The sequence below is a fragment of the Protopterus annectens genome, chromosome 3.part1, assembly GCF_019279795.1.
Source record: "Protopterus annectens isolate FY-2018-M chromosome 3.part1, PAN1.0, whole genome shotgun sequence".
NCBI classification, from domain to species: domain Eukaryota; kingdom Metazoa; phylum Chordata; order Ceratodontiformes; family Protopteridae; genus Protopterus; species Protopterus annectens.
In genome coordinates this window covers 733,723,685-733,741,802 of record NC_056732.1, presented here as the reverse complement: position 1 = coordinate 733,741,802, position 18,118 = coordinate 733,723,685, and the positions used below count along the sequence as shown (strand labels likewise).

The window sequence follows — 18,118 nt, the reverse complement described above, 5'->3', positions numbered from 1 at the left end:
ACATTTTAGTAGTGCATCCCACACATATTCATATGAGGTCACTCCACTGGCCAGTAGCTAACCAGTGAAATCAGGCCCAAGGCAATCTGGGGCATGTAGTTTAGATGGATCACAAATTTCTTTTTGTCTGGAACTCCTTCATTGTTTGTGTTTATTTTGTTGCAGTGGTGTGTATGTGTCATTAGCATATGAGACCATGTACCCCACATCACTACATATCATTGAGCTATCTGGCATATAGACTCTGTAAATCCAAAATTACATCTCACCATCTTCAGTTCTACTTCAGAGCTCAGTTGTGTTTGTCACATCTGAACTTTTTCAGGATGACAAGAGTCAGAATGTGAGAACATAAACTGCTTTATGTGAGAACTGTAGTGTTTTTAACTACTGAAGCTAATTTCGCTTATGTTGTAATTTTAAAAAGTTTACAATGTCAATGTCATATCTAGTGGAGTTATTTAGTAGCTGTGCTCTGGTAGGTAGATAGTCTCAAAGGATTTCCAGCCTCAGTATGTGATACAGATGATTGTGAGCTTTATGCTAACACTACTACACCAACAAAAATATAATGCTTTGAAGATCAAAATTCCATCATCTGAGCAAAATGAAAAAAGAAAAAGAGATTGGAAAACACAAACACTATAGTGGAAGACAATTAGGATTTATTAGGAAGAAAACTGGGTGTCTGAGGCAGAAAAGAAAAATTATAAAAAGAAAACATTTTCTCAGTTTCTTCTTTTTCTACTGACTTGCACTTGAAAACTCTTACTTCGGTGGGAAAAAAAACAGCCTGTGAAGAAAACCAGTTTGATCAATACAAGGAGTAAAAACATGTATATTAAGAAATGGAGCAGTTGCAGATGTGATCAAGAATTCTGAGGTCACATTAATTTGTTTCTTTCAATAACGTTAGCTGCAACATCTCTTGATGTTTAGAGCACAAAAGGTATCCCTTGATAAGAACATTGTTTTGACATACCTCAGGCACAAACTGACGGTCTCCTATCCAATTGTCAAGATTAATTCTAAAAATAGATATGATTACTCTCTGTTTTATGTATAAAAGGAGTTAATTTGAAAGGCAGGGAATGTGTCGGGTTCTGAATCTGTCGTGTTAGCAGATGTTGTTGACCCTGCGGTGAAGGTTGAGGTCTTTGCATGAGTGCTAGACAGACTGTTGTTTCTTTGGAGGTGGAAGAGGGTGTAAAGGGTAAAAGCATTCTCTGCTTGAAAGGCTAAGCAGAGATCACATCTGAAGACTCTGAAAAAAACACAGTAGAGGTCTAGAGTTTGTATTCTTTTGTGATGGCTTAGATGTTATAATCCAGAAATTCTGGTTAGAAACCTTTGAGAATCTAGAAGGTTGGTCAGGATACCTTCTCAGGTACATTCCAAAAGGGACACTGTATTAAAGGATGGGTCTAATAGCTTGAGACCTAGACGATATAGCGCTACAGATCAGCCGAACACGGTAAAAGGACTTCTGAACTACAATCAGGACATGGTGATCAAAGAAAGATTTTTTATTAATCTAGGTTCCTAAGTGCTAGATAATTATATTTGTTTTGAGAGGGTTACTAACAACAGGTTAACAGAAAGTGATGATGTCTTTCCCCAAGGTAATGATTCTGCATTTTTATGGTATTTAAGGTGAGCCAGTGACTGATACATCAAGCACCAAGTTTGAAGTTATCAGCAAACTCAGTTACCCCAATTATTTTTATCTTTGCCTGGAGTTCTTGAGGAATGCACAAGATAATTATGTCTACTAGCATCAGGCATACTTACTGACCTTTCAACACCACAGGCCACCACACTTTAACCACCTGTTATTGCAACAACCAGCATGTCCAATTCCTCCCTTCTCTGTCACTCTCCCTCTCTTTCTATAAAGATATACATATTAGATGATTGGAGGAACTCTGTGGTCAGCCTCAGTAAGAAGCTGAGATCCCTCATAAAATCCTCCAAAGCTAGTTACGAAAACAAAATCGCCACTGATTCTAAAGACAACCACAAAATATTCTATAGCTATGTCAATAATCTCAATGGCAACACTCAGATCTGCTCTGAGTTACAGCACAATGGCACTAAATTTACAGAACCAACTGATATTGCCACCATCCTGGCAGATAGGATCAGTGCTAACTTTACCCCTCTCTCATCCGCTAAAGGGCCCATCACTATACGGGAAGAATGCAAAGCACCTGTAATCACAGCTGCAGAGGTAATAAACACACTCTCCAAAGCCAAGAACACAGCATCCATGGGACCTGACAACATCCCAGGCTACGTTCTACATGAACTACAGAATGAACTGGCACCCCACCTAAGTACCATGTTCAGTCATAGCTTCACCTCAGGCTTTGTGCTCACTGAACGGTGCACAGCAACGGTTATCCCACTCCACAAAGGGGGAGCCACCATGGACCCCAGGAACTACCGCCCCATTAGTTTGACGAGCCTAGTCTGCAAGGCTATGGAGCGTATCATCATGGAACTTATAAACAATGACATTCATAATCTCCAAATTCTGGACCCTACCCAGTTTGGGTTTGTAAAATGCAGATCATGTCTCCTAAACTTGACAGACTTCTTTGAAGAGGTCACCAAAGCTGTAGATGAGGGTAAGGTGGTTTACACAGCCTATCTAGATCTCACCAAGGCTTTCAACACCATCCCCCACTCTGGAATTATAGACAAACTCACTAAACTAGGTATAAATCCCTATGTCACAAGATGGGTTGCCAACTGGCTCACTGACAGAACCCACACTGTGAAAGTAGCAGACTCTAAATCCAACTTCAGACCAGTGATAAGTGGAGTACCACAGGGTTCAGTCCTAGGTCTTCTCCTGTTTGGTATCTACTTCTCTGAAGTACAGGCTAACACAGAAGGTCTTTGGCTAACAAAGTTAGCAGATGACTGCAAACTAGGAGCCATAATCAAAACTCCTAAAAATGTGGACATCCTACAAAAGGGCCTCACTGAGACAGATGCCTGGTGTCAAAGTTATGGCCTCAAGCTCAATGCCAAAAAGTGCATTGTCATCCCTTTTGGTAAAAACTCTGTACCCATGAACTACCACATAGGCTGTAGTCTACTTAACACCAAAAGTATGATAAGAGACCTTGGTACACAGGTGGACAGTAGTCTCTCGTTTGATAGTCACATCGCCACAGTAGTCAGGAATTCCTTCTAAGTGGCACACCTCATCAAAAAAAGGTTTCTCATCCAGGAAAAAAGAGGTCATTGTTTCCCTCTACTCATCACTCATTAGATCCATTATAGAGTACAACGCCCCTTTTGGTATGTACCTCACAAGACATCTACAACAACTGGAAAGGCCACAGAAATACCTCACAAAGAGGATTACCGGCCTCAAACAGATGCCCTATGCAGGCTGTCTCAAAAAACTCCAGTTATATTCTGTTGCATATCACCTACTCAGAGGCAATCTCTGATTAACATACAAAGCTATGTCAAACCCAGAGCTGTTGGACATGCTCAACGTAAAGAAATCCCAGTCCCTCCGAGCTACATGCTCTAGGGACCTAAACCTTGTCACCACAATAAACAGAACATACTGGAGGGATAGATTCCTGTCCCAGAGACTTCCCATCCTCTGGAACAAACTACCTATCTATATCAAACAAAGCTCCTCATTAGCACTCTTCAAGAAAAATCTTGATGACTGGATGGGAGATAGGAAATTCACCCCGGGATCACTTCTGTGGCTCCGCTTGACAGGGGCACAGGAAAATAATTTTCTTGGTTGACAAAAGCCAGGGTACCATTTGGCTAGGCTTATATAGGCTCCAGGGCCAATAGCATAGTACCTACTTATGAACCTATATATATATATATATATATATATATATATATATATATATAGAGAGAGAGAGGGGGTATTCAGACTTTCCCTATTACCAAAGGACAAATGAATTAAATATACAAACACACACACACATATATGGTTATAGTTTTAAAGAGAGAGCTGTCATATGAGCAAATGCTTTTTATGTTGTAAAAAAAAAAAGGCAAATACTGGTACATGTGAATGTTCTTTCAAATGGAGTTTTTGCCAGCAGCCTTTTTTATAGGATTGCAATGTAGCAGGGTAAAGGGATTTGCCCTCAGCCTTGCCCTTACCAAACTGTTGTGTGCAGTTTTGGAATTAGTTTAGATAATTAGCAGGAAGGGAAGCTGGGAGGTGTCCCTCCTGCAAAAAAAAAATATTTCTCTACTAGGACCAGGTGTGGTTTGATCCAGTTTAATTTCTCCAAGTCTTTTCAGCATCTAATACCATGACAGGAATGGACCCCATTCCTATGTCAAAGTATGATTAAAGTTCATGAAATTAGTATTGTTTCAGTCTTTGATGCTAGCCAGACGTGCTCTTCACAGCATCTGCAATGTGCCCAGAACTGACTCCTTCTGCAATTCATACAGAGTTACATGTAAAGGTAACATTTCTAAGTATGGCTGTAAATTCTTTTTTATAAGACACATTGATCCTACAACTATTGGAACTGTCTGGATATCCTGTCTTCTGTACTTGCAACTATATTTCTGCATTTTACACATTTCTTGCCTTCTCATCTGATCCTTCACCTTATATTCTTTCTTTTGTTTTTTGGCACATTCAGTTGTTGCCTGTTTTTTATCTACTTATGGTCTGATTTCCATTCCTGCATGACACTGATATGCTTCTGCTAAACAAAGCAGTGAAGTCATCTTAGACTTATTCTCCTCATGTTTTAAAACTTTCACTATATTTGGATCTTGTGTTCAGCAGATATGTATCTAGTCCTATGACTGCAGATCTATATATGTAATCAGTTTTGAGGAGGCCCATACCTCCTTCAGAATGGGAAATATATAGCTTGATTTTCATAAATCATTTGATTAGCATGAAGCATTTTTCTTGTTTTCCTGTCCAACTGATCCAATATCTTTTGGGGCCAGTCAGTCACTCCAAAACTGTAAAAGTTAGGACAAGAAGAGCAAATTGGTTTATAGCCTGGACTTTGTTCCTAGATGTCAGACAGTTTGTTAAATACATGATGCAACAGGAAACTGAAGATACGATGTGGATGCATGGCAAAAAAGTATCTTGGAAGAGTAAAAAGAGGGTAGGAAAATACAAAAGGAGCAAAGGTAGTATCTGGAAGGAGATGACTCAAGGTACATTTAAAGAAACAATATTTCCGACAGAGGGTGATGATCTCCTGGAATACACTTCAAAATGCAGTGGTAGAATGTAGACTGACAGGTTTAACACACCTGGAACAGATAGAATATGGGAAGAAGAAGGGGGTATGGAATGAAGTGCAGTTGCACAGGCATTGGCATGTTTGTTTTAAAAACTGTGTTTTTTTTCTTTGAACTAATTAACAAATGACATTATTCAATGAAATTACATTATAAAGAAAAGCAATGAAGGCAGCACAGGCATTTATCTGCAGCGATCAGAAGACTTTGCTGCTGATTTATCAATGAGATGTGACTTATAGAGCATATGAAGAGAGTGGCTGTTCTCATGGATTTTACTCTTCTTCAACATCTGTGACTAAAAATATCAGGAAGAGTGTGTTGCTTATTACAAATAAAAATTTATTATGAACTGAACATTGGGCGCTGTCTATATTTGTTGCAGAAATTTGAAGTTATGCCAAAATCAATTGCTCTTCTGAAAACATATAAAAGTTTTAATCCAAATGGTGAGCGCTTTCGTAGCCCAAGGCTACTTCATCAGACAAAACATATTACAAGGCTGCAGTTTATATACCATCAGCACAAGTAATCAATCAATTAAAACTCATTAAGCAAGTTAAAACCAATTAACTTAAAGACATATAGGTATCCATTACATATACACTCAATATATCTAAAACGTTTAAAACAAAATTACATCATGTACCTCAAATGAATTAAATATACAAACACACACACACATATATGGTTATAGTTTTATGAAGGACAAAATTCATATAGACAATATTACATATGTTGTGTACCTATATGACTATTTTCTTATACCACTATCCTTTAATACTGGCTTAATACATAATTTATCATTGATGCCCCTACCCATATTTGCCTGCAACCTAATGATCCATTCAGGCTCCTTGACTTCCATTTTATTTTTAACCTCTCCCCCTCTAATAATAAAAGGAACAGTTTCTATGACCAAGAATCTAAATGAGTGTTCATTTCCATGTATTATGATGTGTTTAGCTAGGGCGTTAGTTTCTGTTCTCCTAGAAATATCATAGATATGTTCTCTCATGTGGTCACGTAATCTACGTAAGGTAATACAGAACCTGTGTGAGACATGCAGGGACATTGTCTATATTGAAATCAAAATCAGGAATGAAACACACATAGATGTATAAGTTCTTATACATTGTGTAGCTTCCAGACTTTATCAGTTTATCAGCATGACATCCAAAAAGGTTCCCTGCTGTATGTGATCCTTAGATTTTATTTTTGCTTCTGCTAACATATATTTCTGTCTTTTATCTCCTTCTCTGTCTCACAGGGAATCTGTGTTGCTGTAGATGCTGCAGGAATGACTCTAACAGCTGTGCTGCTAAACTCATCTAATTTACCTGTTGAAGGATTAAGCGGAACTACTACTGTTGCCTTTAGTGGATGCTGGGCTAACTTCACTAACCTCGTCTTAAATGCAACTGGTATGTCTGCTAAAGTAGCATTTAATTTTAAAACATAATACTTTGCAGAATGTGACATAAGTTTGAATGTTTTCTTTTAGTTGACAGATGCGCTACCTCTGAAAAGAAACTTGGTCAGAAAACAGTAGAGAAATAATTCTGATTACTGCTAATCTCACATATAAATAGAATTCTAATTGTATCACTATACCAAAGTGTTAGTATTGTTGAAAAATATCTTTTGTCAGAGAAATGTATTTAGGTGGAAATTCAATGTAGAAACTCAGATCTTCATGGATAAATAACTAATTCTGTAAATCATTTATTTCTGTGAAAATCACAATTGATATTCCTTTATATTCAGAGGACACAACACTATATCTTCACACTTCTCTAACTAAATATATGTCTGAGTTTGCAGAACCTCTAGGTTAATAGGTATTTAGCTTTACAGGACCATGTTCCATTTCATTGCAAAACCCAGGATTTCTGAGTAGTTTGCATTTTGCCAAAAAAATTCAGATATAATGCATTTAGTTAGTCACCCTTAGTGGCCCTGTATAGTTTTAATCTGTAGGGAATGCTGATGTCGTCAGTCGCTTTCTTGTTATTCCAAAAAAAAAAGTTAGCATCTGTACTTGACAGACCTTTTTGAATTTATGTTTGACATCAGTGGATCTCAAACTTTCTTCTGAGTATTTATAGGTAATATTTATTTTAATTACTATCATGAAAAACATATTCATAACCTCAACTAGCTATTTTTAAAGGTATCATTTATACATTTGAACTAGTGTAGAAAGAAGCACTCAAATTGCTATACACCCATTTTAAAGCAATTTAATTTTGTCAATACTCTCATGACACCTTCCCAGCTATCACACTGCTGTTGTGTGCAATTACTATAAGAGTTTGGGTCTATATCATTTTGTCGAAAACACACTCCATCAAATCCCTCTTTATCGGACTCAATAAATCGAAAACTAAATTCAATGAATGATCACATTAATTTTTTCCACGTGAAGCTAACTAGTGGGTCAACCTAGTGATCATCACAAGAACTACATAATTTAATACCCACCCAACTGGGGGACTGCGCACCCCACACCCCATAACTAAATATATCAACTCTGAGATTACACTACAGTGGGGAAAAGGGCAAATTCCCAATGACTGCCAACTAGTTAGTTTCCCTGAGAAAAAATTTGCAGAAGTGATCGTTCACTGAATTTAGTGTTTGTTTTATTGAGTATGATAAACAGGGATTCCATGCTTTGTGTTTTCGACAAAACGAAGTGCACCTGTGAGAACACCTGGTGCTTTACTCTCAAGGCAGAATAAACTAACATTTAAATTGTTAAATCACTTGATAAATATCACTTACGAAATCAAAGCCAGAATCTTTAATGCAGAGCTCCACTTATGCTATATACAGAATATAATATTTGATCAAACATAAAAAAAAAGAAATAGGTTGATTTACCTTTTCCATCCATAAGACAGCCAACACGCTAGTTACCAATAATACAAATATCAGGCAAGCAACCACAAAACTTCTTCAAATCATCTTGCATCCCATGAAGCTACCACTAAAGCAACACCGGAAACCCATAGCTTCTCCCAAAAACCTGTTCCCACATCTCTAATTCTGAAAGTTAAAAAAAAAACTGAAACCCTGTTCCCTAGCCACTGACAACCTCCCCGCAGAATACTTGAAAATCACTGCTGACATAAAGCATACACCATCAGTATTCTAATAAACCAATCTAGCTCTGAAGGAACCATCTTACAAATCTGGAAAAATTCCATTATAACTCCACTCCATAAAGGCAGTAGTACAAATGACCTTCCTAACTATAGACCGATCTCTATTCTTTCTCCTCTCCAAAATATTAGAAAAGTGTATACATAGTCAACTACTGAACCACCTCATAGACAACAACCTCCTCGCCCCAACACAACATGGTTTCCCACCCATTCCATAGCACTACCACTGCCCAACTCTCCTTCACAGACAGCATGCACAAGGCATTAGATGCAGGTCTAATAACTTCAAAAAAACAAAAAATGCCAGCACATTTAAACTTCAAAGCTGGGTGATTAGACGGGTTTCAGCTAAAAGACATTAGTGAAGGACAAAGAAGCCTTATTATATGTAAGTTTTTTGAATCCATGACATCATTTCCTGTAATTAGTTAAATGAAAAGTATATGTTATAATAGTGAGGGAATTAAATAAATACATATAAAATAATATAATATCTGCCCATGCGCAAGTATGCCAAGATCAAAACTCCTGTAATGAAAAAAAAAAAAAATTAAAAAAAAAAAATAGAAAAATGTGATGTTATACAATAAGAATGAAATTACTTACTGCAAACTAATAATTTATCATTTAGCCCTGGGAAAAAAGTCCCCTAGTTTAATAATCCACCTTCTTTCTTTGTATTGAGAATGTCAATGCATCCTGATTTAAAGAAGCGATCCCCCCCACAATGATCAATAATGGTGAAAGTGAATCTTGCATTTTAAATGTTTGGTTGAATGTTTGTACAGTGCATTGATGTCCCCCCAAGTGCTTCGAAATTAAATCTTGGAACCTGGATGTGTCTGGATGTAAAATGCCTGGCATGTACAGGTGGTAGATAGAATTATCAATCTGAACTACAATTTCGAAGAAGTTGATGTCATATACCTGACCTGTGTTTTGCTAGTGTAAAGCTCGTGGTTTGAAAAAATGTAATTGCAAAAAGCTGCATGGGCCACAGGGAAGTTCCCAATCAACTTATCCCCTTGTGTAAAGTTGTCCTGCTTGATTTTCAGTAGTCCTGTTGGACTTATCCAAGGCATTCGACACAGTGTCACATACCAAACTCCTTCAACAACTGTCAGAAATAGGCTGCTTCCTTCATATGCTGTCTTGGTTTGCTAACTACTTACACAACAGACAACAATCAGTGAAATGGCACAGCAAACAATCTACCTATCTGCTAAATGAAATAGGAGTACCCCAAGGGCCTGTCTTCAGACCCCTGCTCTTTAATATTTTCATAAAATATTCACATCTACTGTCCCCTCAAACCACACTCGTCCAATATGCGAAGGACTCCACAACTATATCTTCCTCCAAAAACTTTCAAGACCTCCTAAAAATAACTCAAAAACTATTTGAATCTAGAAACCTGGCTTAATGACTCTCAATTACTTCTAAATGCCAAAATAACGAAACTACTTATTCTCCCTGCCAATCAACCTCCCAAGATCAAACGGAAATTCAGGTTGCTCATTCTGCAAAACTACTTAGTATAACAACAGATGATAAACTCTCCTATGAACAACACATTCTTAACAGTATAAAAAGAACTCACTTTAAACTAGGTAATTTCTACAGCCATCAAAAGTACATGGATGGACCCACAAAAATTAAGCTGGCCAAGTCTTTACTACTTCCCTCCCTCTTTTACAGTACTCCCATCTTCACAAACCTTCACTCCTCCCTCTTTAATAAACTACAATGCTGCTACTACAAAACTACAAAATTTGCTTCCAGCTTGCAACACCGTTCCCATCACTGCCAAGCTATCAAAATGTTTAATTGGTATGAATTCTCCCAATACCTCAGTTACACCAAAGTAACTCTGGCTCACAAGCTAGTATATAACCCAAAGAAATACCCTGCTCTACTGTCAACCCTTCAACCCCAACCCCCCTCTAGAAATCTACAGTCCACAAATAAACAACTTCTGATCATATCAAAACCAAACAAAAGAGTAGGACAAGGCCTACACTCCTATTCCACAGCTAAATTATGGAATGCTCTACCAACATCTATTACTTTGTTCATAGGTTCATCGGTTTATAGGTAGGTACTAGGCTATTGGCCCTAGGGCCTATATAAGCCTAGCCAAAAATGTACCCTGGCTTTCACCACCCAAGAAAATTATTTTCCTGTGCACCTGTTGCGCAGAGCCACAGAAGTGTTCCCTGGGGTGAATTTTCTATTTCCCATCCAATCATCAAGATTTTTCTTGAAGAGTGCTAATGAGGAGCTCTGTCTGACATAGATAGGTAGTGTGTTCCAGAGTATGGGAAGTCTCTGGGACAGGAATCTATCCCTCCAGCATGTTCTGTTTATTGGGATTTCTTTAAGTGGAGCATGTCCAACAGCTCTTAATTTGACATAGCTTTGTATGTTAGGCAGAGATTACCTCTGAGTAGGTGATATGCGACGGAGTAAAGCTGGAGTTTTTTGAGACAGAGCATAGAGCATCTGTTTTAGGCCAGTAATCCTCTTTGTGAGGGAATTCTGTGGCCTTTCCAGTTGTTGTAGATGTCTTATGAGGTACATACCAAAAGGGGCATTGTACTCTATAATGGGTCTAATGAGTGATGAGTAGAGGGGAACAATGACCTCTTTTTTTCTGGATGAGAAACCTTTTGTGATGAGGTGAGCCATGTAGAAGGATTTCCTGACCACTGTGGCGATGTGATTATCAAAGGAGAGACTACTGTCCACCTGTGTCCCAAGGTCTCTTATCACATCTTTGGCATTAAGTAGACTATCAGCTGTGTGGAAGTTCATGGGTATAGAGTTTTTACCAAATGGGATGACAATACACTTTTTGGCATCGAGCTTCAGGCCATGGCTTTGACACCAGGCATCTGTCTCAGTGAGGCCCTTTTGTAGTATGTCCACATCATAAGGAGTTTCGATTATGGCTCCTAGTTTGCAGTCATCTGCAAACTTTGTTAGCCAAAGACCATCAGTGATAGCCTGTACTTCAGAGAAGTAGATACCCAACAGGAGAGGACCCAGGACTGAACCCTGTGGTACTCCACTTGTCACTGGTCTGAAGTCAAATTTGGAGTCTGCTACTTTCACAGTGTGGGTTCTGTCCGTGAGCCAGTTGGCAACCCATCTTGTGACATAGGGATTTATACCTAGTTTAGTGAGCTTATCTATAATTTCAGAGTGGGGGATGGCATTGAAAGCCATGGCGAGATCTAGATAAGCTGTGTGAACCACCTTACCCTCATCTATGGCTTTGGTGACTGCTTCCAAGAAGTCAATCAGGTTTAGGAGACGTGATCTGCCTTTGACAAATCCGAACTGAATAGGGTACAGAGTTTGGAGATTACCAATGTCTTTGTTTATGAGTTCCATGATGATACATTCCATGGCCTTGCAGACCAGAGTCGTCAGGCTAATGGGGCGGTAGTTCCCAAGGTCCGTCGTGGCTCCCCCTTTGTGGAGTGGGATAACCGTCGCAGTGCGCCATTCAGTGGGCACAAAGCCTGAGGTGAGGCTATGACTGAACATGGTACTTAGGGTGCCAGTTCATTCTGTAGTTCGTGTAGAACACAGCCTGGGATATTGTCAGGTCCCATGGATGCTGTGTTCTTGGCTTTGGATAGTGTGTTTTTACCTGTGCAGCTGTGATTACAGGAACTTTGCATTCTGTTAGACTCCCTTAATGCTTTTAAATACTCACTAAAAAGCTACTGTTTTAACAACACCGCAAGTCCTTGCTCCCTTAATACCAGACCCCCATAATCTTCTTATTACTCCTCTATCCAAAGCTATAACCAATCACTAATAACCAATCCATCTACTATTTCTCCCTGATTCATTCCCTGGTGAAAAAAATATATAGTGAGTGGGTACTAGTGTCTATGTCTATCTCAGTTCTTAAGGCAATATACTAAAATTGATATATATATATATATATATATATATATATATATATATATATAAAATTTCTTGTTTTCTACAAGATGTCTTTACCTCCTCTTGTATGTTAAATAGAAGGCACTACAGTATTTGTAAAAATGTTTGCTATGATGTGATTATTGTCTATATTTTTTTATATAGTTTAAATTCTTTCTTTTCTAAAATTGTATAACTACCTATCTATTGTAATTTGATGGTATTTTACTCACTGTGGAGCTTTCTCCCCGAACCTCCACTGAAAGTGGTTTTCTGACCAGGTAGACTTTCCCCCTCAACAAATGTCAATAAATAAATGTTTACATATTTGATGATGTAACTAAGGAAGGTTAATGCAAGACCCAGTTAAAGTGCAACTAAACATGTCCATCTGAACTTTAAAGAAAAGAAGTCACACCACATAAATAGTGTGCTCTCAATGCAAGCCATTTGTAGTGAGTGATAAAATAAGGCAGGAGGGACAGTTCAGAAATTTTAGTTTACAACGTTCAGCGATTTACCTCTGCACTGCAAACTAGACTCATCAGGACATTAAGCCAATAATATGGCCAAATTACAAGCAGCTACATAATGCTAATGGTTACCAGCTGATGAAGTTTAAGATGGCAATACCTGGCTGCCACTAAAGGCAACCACAATTCTCTTCACTGCCTTTGCCTAGCTGGAAACTCTTTATTGCGTTTTGAACAATATGTATGTTACATCAACTTCTGTTTAACTCTGGATTTTTCGTGCTTTTATCATTATTATCAGTCATACTGCATTGTTTGCATTCGTACAACTTTGATTCATGTTGTACCTTTTATATCTTGCAGGCCAACTTATGTATGGAATGGGATATGCTTGCTACTAGCTAGAGCCTTTTCTTTACTATAGATGATTGCCTTAAACCCTGTTATAGTATCAACAGCAAAAATCATGTTATCTTTTGATCAAACCTATTCCTACTGTGACTTTTTGATAGCATTGCTTTCTTAAAGTTCTTCATGAGTTAAGACTGAAGCTTAAAGTTGGTCCATGAAGTAATTCAACTTATTACTATCTGTCCATTTTTCTTGTGCTTCTTATGAAGAGCATTTATTGGCTATGGCATGTTTCCTTACTGTTTTAACTTCTTGAAGTAGAGAATGCTGAATGGTTCTACAGGACCCACTTACATATTGTCATGTTTATTTATTTTTTCCTAATCTGACTTCATGACTTTACATTTCTTATCTTTAGTTTTTATTTGCTTGGAAATTTTGTAAGTCTATGCAGGCTGTTTTCAGAAACTCCTTTTCCTGTATTTTCTGGTTTGGCAAACTGCTTGATTTGCTAAATTGCATGCAAGGATGTCTAGTGATGCAAATCTTGTCTTGCTAAACAATTGTGCTTGTCATTTAGGAACATTTTGTGAAGGTTCACTGCGACCTCTTGATTTTGTTTCTGTCCTTTGAATTTATTCTTATTTTAGATATTTGTAGGATTCTATTATCTTACTGAAGCAGTTACTGTGTTTTTCACAAGTTCCTTTACTTTCATTGTATTTATGTGCAGGTTGATTTTTATGTCCCTTCACTGGAGAAATATTCCGGCTGCAGAATTAGCTAAGCTGTGTGACTGGTTTTATTATACTAGTAAATATGTCAATGTTCTACCCTAGGAACCTTCTGCATGTCATACATCCATTTGATATTCCCACTATTGACTGCAGGACATCTTTAACATGTTACAGGCTAAGAATCATAAAGCATCCTAGAGAGGCATGTATAGGCTTTGTTCTCTACACAAACTGATGTGAATGTGAACCTTTGTCTGGTTTCCTCAAGGGTTTTCCACAAAGTTTTCTGATTTCCTCACTGACCTTGTACACTGTCACCCATGACCGTTAACTATTTGTGTCTTTAATGCCTGGATCAATAACAAAAAACAACAAATTTATAAGAACTAGTAGCAAAACAAAACAAAATCAAAATTGTCACACATACTAAATTGCTAGGCATCTGATATAGATGAGAACCTAAAATATGACTCGCATATGCAAATATAGAGAAAAAATTACACCAAAATCTACATTCTCTCTATACAGCCCAACCCTTTCTGTCAGACACTATAAGAAAACACATTGTCTCTTCTCTCCTCTTGCCTACTCTAACATATTCTGCTTCCATCGCTAACAACGTGCAAGACATCTTGCTTAAACTTGATCAATGTTGCTATAAAATAATACAGTTCACTAACAGCCTTCCAAACAGAACCCAGCACTGTGCTGCCGACTGGAATTCCCACATTATCTAACCTGCTCACAACTTCCACAAATCCATAACACTGTGTATAAGCATAACAGCTGTCCATCCATTTCCAGACTCATACATATATGTATATATATATATATATATATATATATAAAAAACCCTTCCAGGACACTGTGTTCATTGGACAAATACCTGTCACATGTATCCAAACCCAACTATTCTGCTGGAAAATCACTACTCTATCACCACATCATTAAATACTGGAACTCCATCCCACTAGCAATATGACAAGAACACTCCCTAAAATCATTTAAAGCTCAAACAAAATCCAACCTACTCTGTTGCCAGCTCTGTACATATGATATCGCTGGATAATCTCCAAACCCATACCGTCAACCACTCTTTTACATTACTAGTCTTACTACAGTTACTTCCTCAAAATCTCTATCTGACAATAATCATCTGCCTCCCTCCACTAATATCTCCTTCTCCCTTTTACCTGGACCTCCTCAATACGACTTCATAATCTGTAACCATCTTCATCCTATAATTACTTCACTGTCTTCTACCCAATATTTATTTTCAGCTGATTCCATTTGAAAGTAACTAGACTCTTCCAAGCTTGATATTAGCTAATATTTTACTGTTTTCTTAATGTAACTCTCATGTTTTCATTAACTGTCATATAATTACAATTCTATTTAAGTTAATTACTATTCTATGCACTGCCATTTACTTTTATTAATTAACTGTCATATCATTACTAGTCTGTGTATGTATGTAAATCTTGTATAACTCTACTTATTCTGTAAAATGAAGCATTTCTCCCCTAGCTTCCGCTGAAAATAGAACTTATGCCCAATCAAACTTTCTGGGTAAACAAAAGCTATAAATAAATAAATAAAATACCTGTCTGCCAGCAAATAAGACCTACAGTGACAGTTATCAAACGGTTTTCTTTGCAAAAATCATGAAGCCAAGAAGCCCTTTTGTGTGGATGAAAGCACTCAATAAAAGTTATTGTAGGTCTTATTTGCTGGGTGAGTTGGTATTCTATTAGTATTTGTTTTGGATGATTCTATTAGTATTCCTTACTAGCTGTTCATTTTTTACCAGTTCCCTGTAGGTTTCTGCTTTGGTTGTTAAACCTGCAAAGTTACCGTGTAGCTTTGGTCTTCCAGGATGGAGTGGAAATAAACTTAGTGGTGGAACCAGTTTTGTGGTCTGACCATCATGTGGTTCACATCAAAGTGTGCCTCCCACAAACTCAGCCACTAAATACTAAACTGGTTTGAAACAGGGATGTTAATAAAATTTATATTGGCTCATTTATTCCCTTACTCATCCAGTTCCTCAAGAGGGTCAATGCTAATGAAACAAACTCTTCAGTTGCTGCTTACATCCCAGTAGCCACTAATGTTGTGGATCAAGTCCAGCGTCAGTGGTTCAACAGATAACACACTCACCTATGGTGCTGGAAGATCAGAAGGATGTAGACTGTATTCCCATCCAAGGTGCTTGGATTAATTTTTCCAACACTGGCAATGCTGAGTAGATTAAGTGGGATGTTGCACTCCTGAGTATGCTCCCCTTTCGATGAGATATTAAACCATGGCCCCATCTGCTGCTCAGGTGAATATAAAAGATCCTATCACACTCATCCAACAGAGCAATGGTTGGCCCCCTGCACCAACTTAGTAATACATGCTAACCCTAGCCCTACCCCTTCCCCAACACTAACCTTAACCCTTAGCTTAAAAAAAAATGTTCCTGTAACACTACCACTACACAAGACATACTGGGACACAAAAACACACACCAGCACACACACTACCAAAACTACATATATCCCCTTACTTAACCCTAACCCTAAAATAAACAAACTCTCATGCATTACATAATATTTATTACTTTACCTAACCCCGACCATATCTCTAAAAATTAATTTTCTTTGATTTTTCTCTCTCCAAAATTTCTCCAGCAATGTTTACTCCTTCCTACAACTTGGAATTCCAGTGGAAATCTCCCTGGCACCACCTAGTGCTCAGAAAAAGTATAGGTATTTCCAGTGAACAGATGCTGATGTCATAGTGCAACTAACCCAGTCAAAAAAGAGGTGAAGAAGGACCTTCCTATTGGAAGAAAGGCTTAACCTGGATGACCATTATATGCATACCAAAGAGCTCCTTCAAGAAGATAAGCTCCTTATCCTATGATATCAGTGTCAGTCATCCAAATGATAGTCTGTCAGGTCACAGGTAAGCTGTGCAGCCCAGCCAGTCTTAGCAATCACATAGTCATCATCCCCCACTGTAGGGACACTACCCTCTTTTTTTGTGGATAAAGTTGCCAAAATCAAGCATTTGTAGCCCTTCCCTCGGGATATGACCATGGTAATTAGTGCTGAGCCTTGCATTGATACTTCTGGTTTTTAATGGGCCAAGTTTTCTTAAGCTGATTATGAAGAGGTCATACAAAGGGTTTCATCTGGGTGAACAACCTATTGAGATCTTGGCTGAGGGTATCTTTGTTTTTTAATTTGTTATTAATTCCTGCCTTGAGTGTCTGGACTGTCCATCCTGTCTATGAAAGGGAGTATTTCCTTTCATCTTGAAAGAGGTCTTAATATTTCCTCATTCTTAAAAGTCTTCCTTATAGTTGGCTAGTTTGGAAAATTTTCACCTAATTTCTAGCCTTCTCTTTACTGGTAAGGGTAATGAAAAGGTGATTTATACATATCTGTATTCCTGTCTAACATCATAAAATATACTTGACCCTTGCAGACTGGGCTTTAGATTTAGACACAAAACTAAGACTATCCTTACTTTAATGGTTAATGACCTCCTTATGTTAAGGAATCAGCATTTATGTTTGACCTCACTGTGCATTTGTTGATATGGTGGACTATGGAATACTGTTGGAAGATCTTGTGGTTTAACATCCATGGTATGTGGTAGATTTCCAATTATTACCTTTTGGGTCATTGTCAGTGTGTGGTTTCTGGTGTTAATTACTTCAATAGCTGCTCACTGATATGAAACTCCTCAGGGTTTTATGTTGGCTCTTTTGCTGTTTGCTGTATACATGTCACCACTGTAAAAAGTCATGAATGATAGAGATTTTCACTATCAGAATCATCCTAATGATATCCAGATACATCTTTCTTTCTCTCACAGGTCCCTGTGAAAACCTTACCACTATAGAAGACTGCATGGATGACATCCTTGCCTAAAGGATTTTAAGACAATTTAAACTCAACACTGCAAAGATGAAAGCAATGCTTGTTCATTCTGCCTACCTTCACCTAGCCAAGACATTTGATATAACACCCCACTCTGGTATCATGAACAAATTTACAAAATTGGGCATAACTCCCTGTGTAACACACTAGATAGCCTAGCCAGCTTGCTCACAAACAGGATCCAATAAGTCAGGATTGAAGAAACTACCTCCACAGAGAGGCCAGTCAGCCTCAAG

At 37.9% G+C, this 18,118-nt stretch overlaps 1 protein-coding gene across 1 annotated transcript in view; it reads left to right on the top strand.

The window, feature by feature from the left end:
* Positions 1 to 18,118, top strand: part of LOC122798278 (fibrocystin-L-like) — a 399,773-nt gene that overhangs the window by 307,402 nt on the left and 74,253 nt on the right. Inside the window, exon 16 of the mRNA XM_044067090.1 lies at positions 6,548 to 6,701. Coding sequence (XP_043923025.1) covers positions 6,548 to 6,701 — 154 coding nt within the window. The remainder of the gene's footprint in view (positions 1 to 6,547; positions 6,702 to 18,118) is intronic.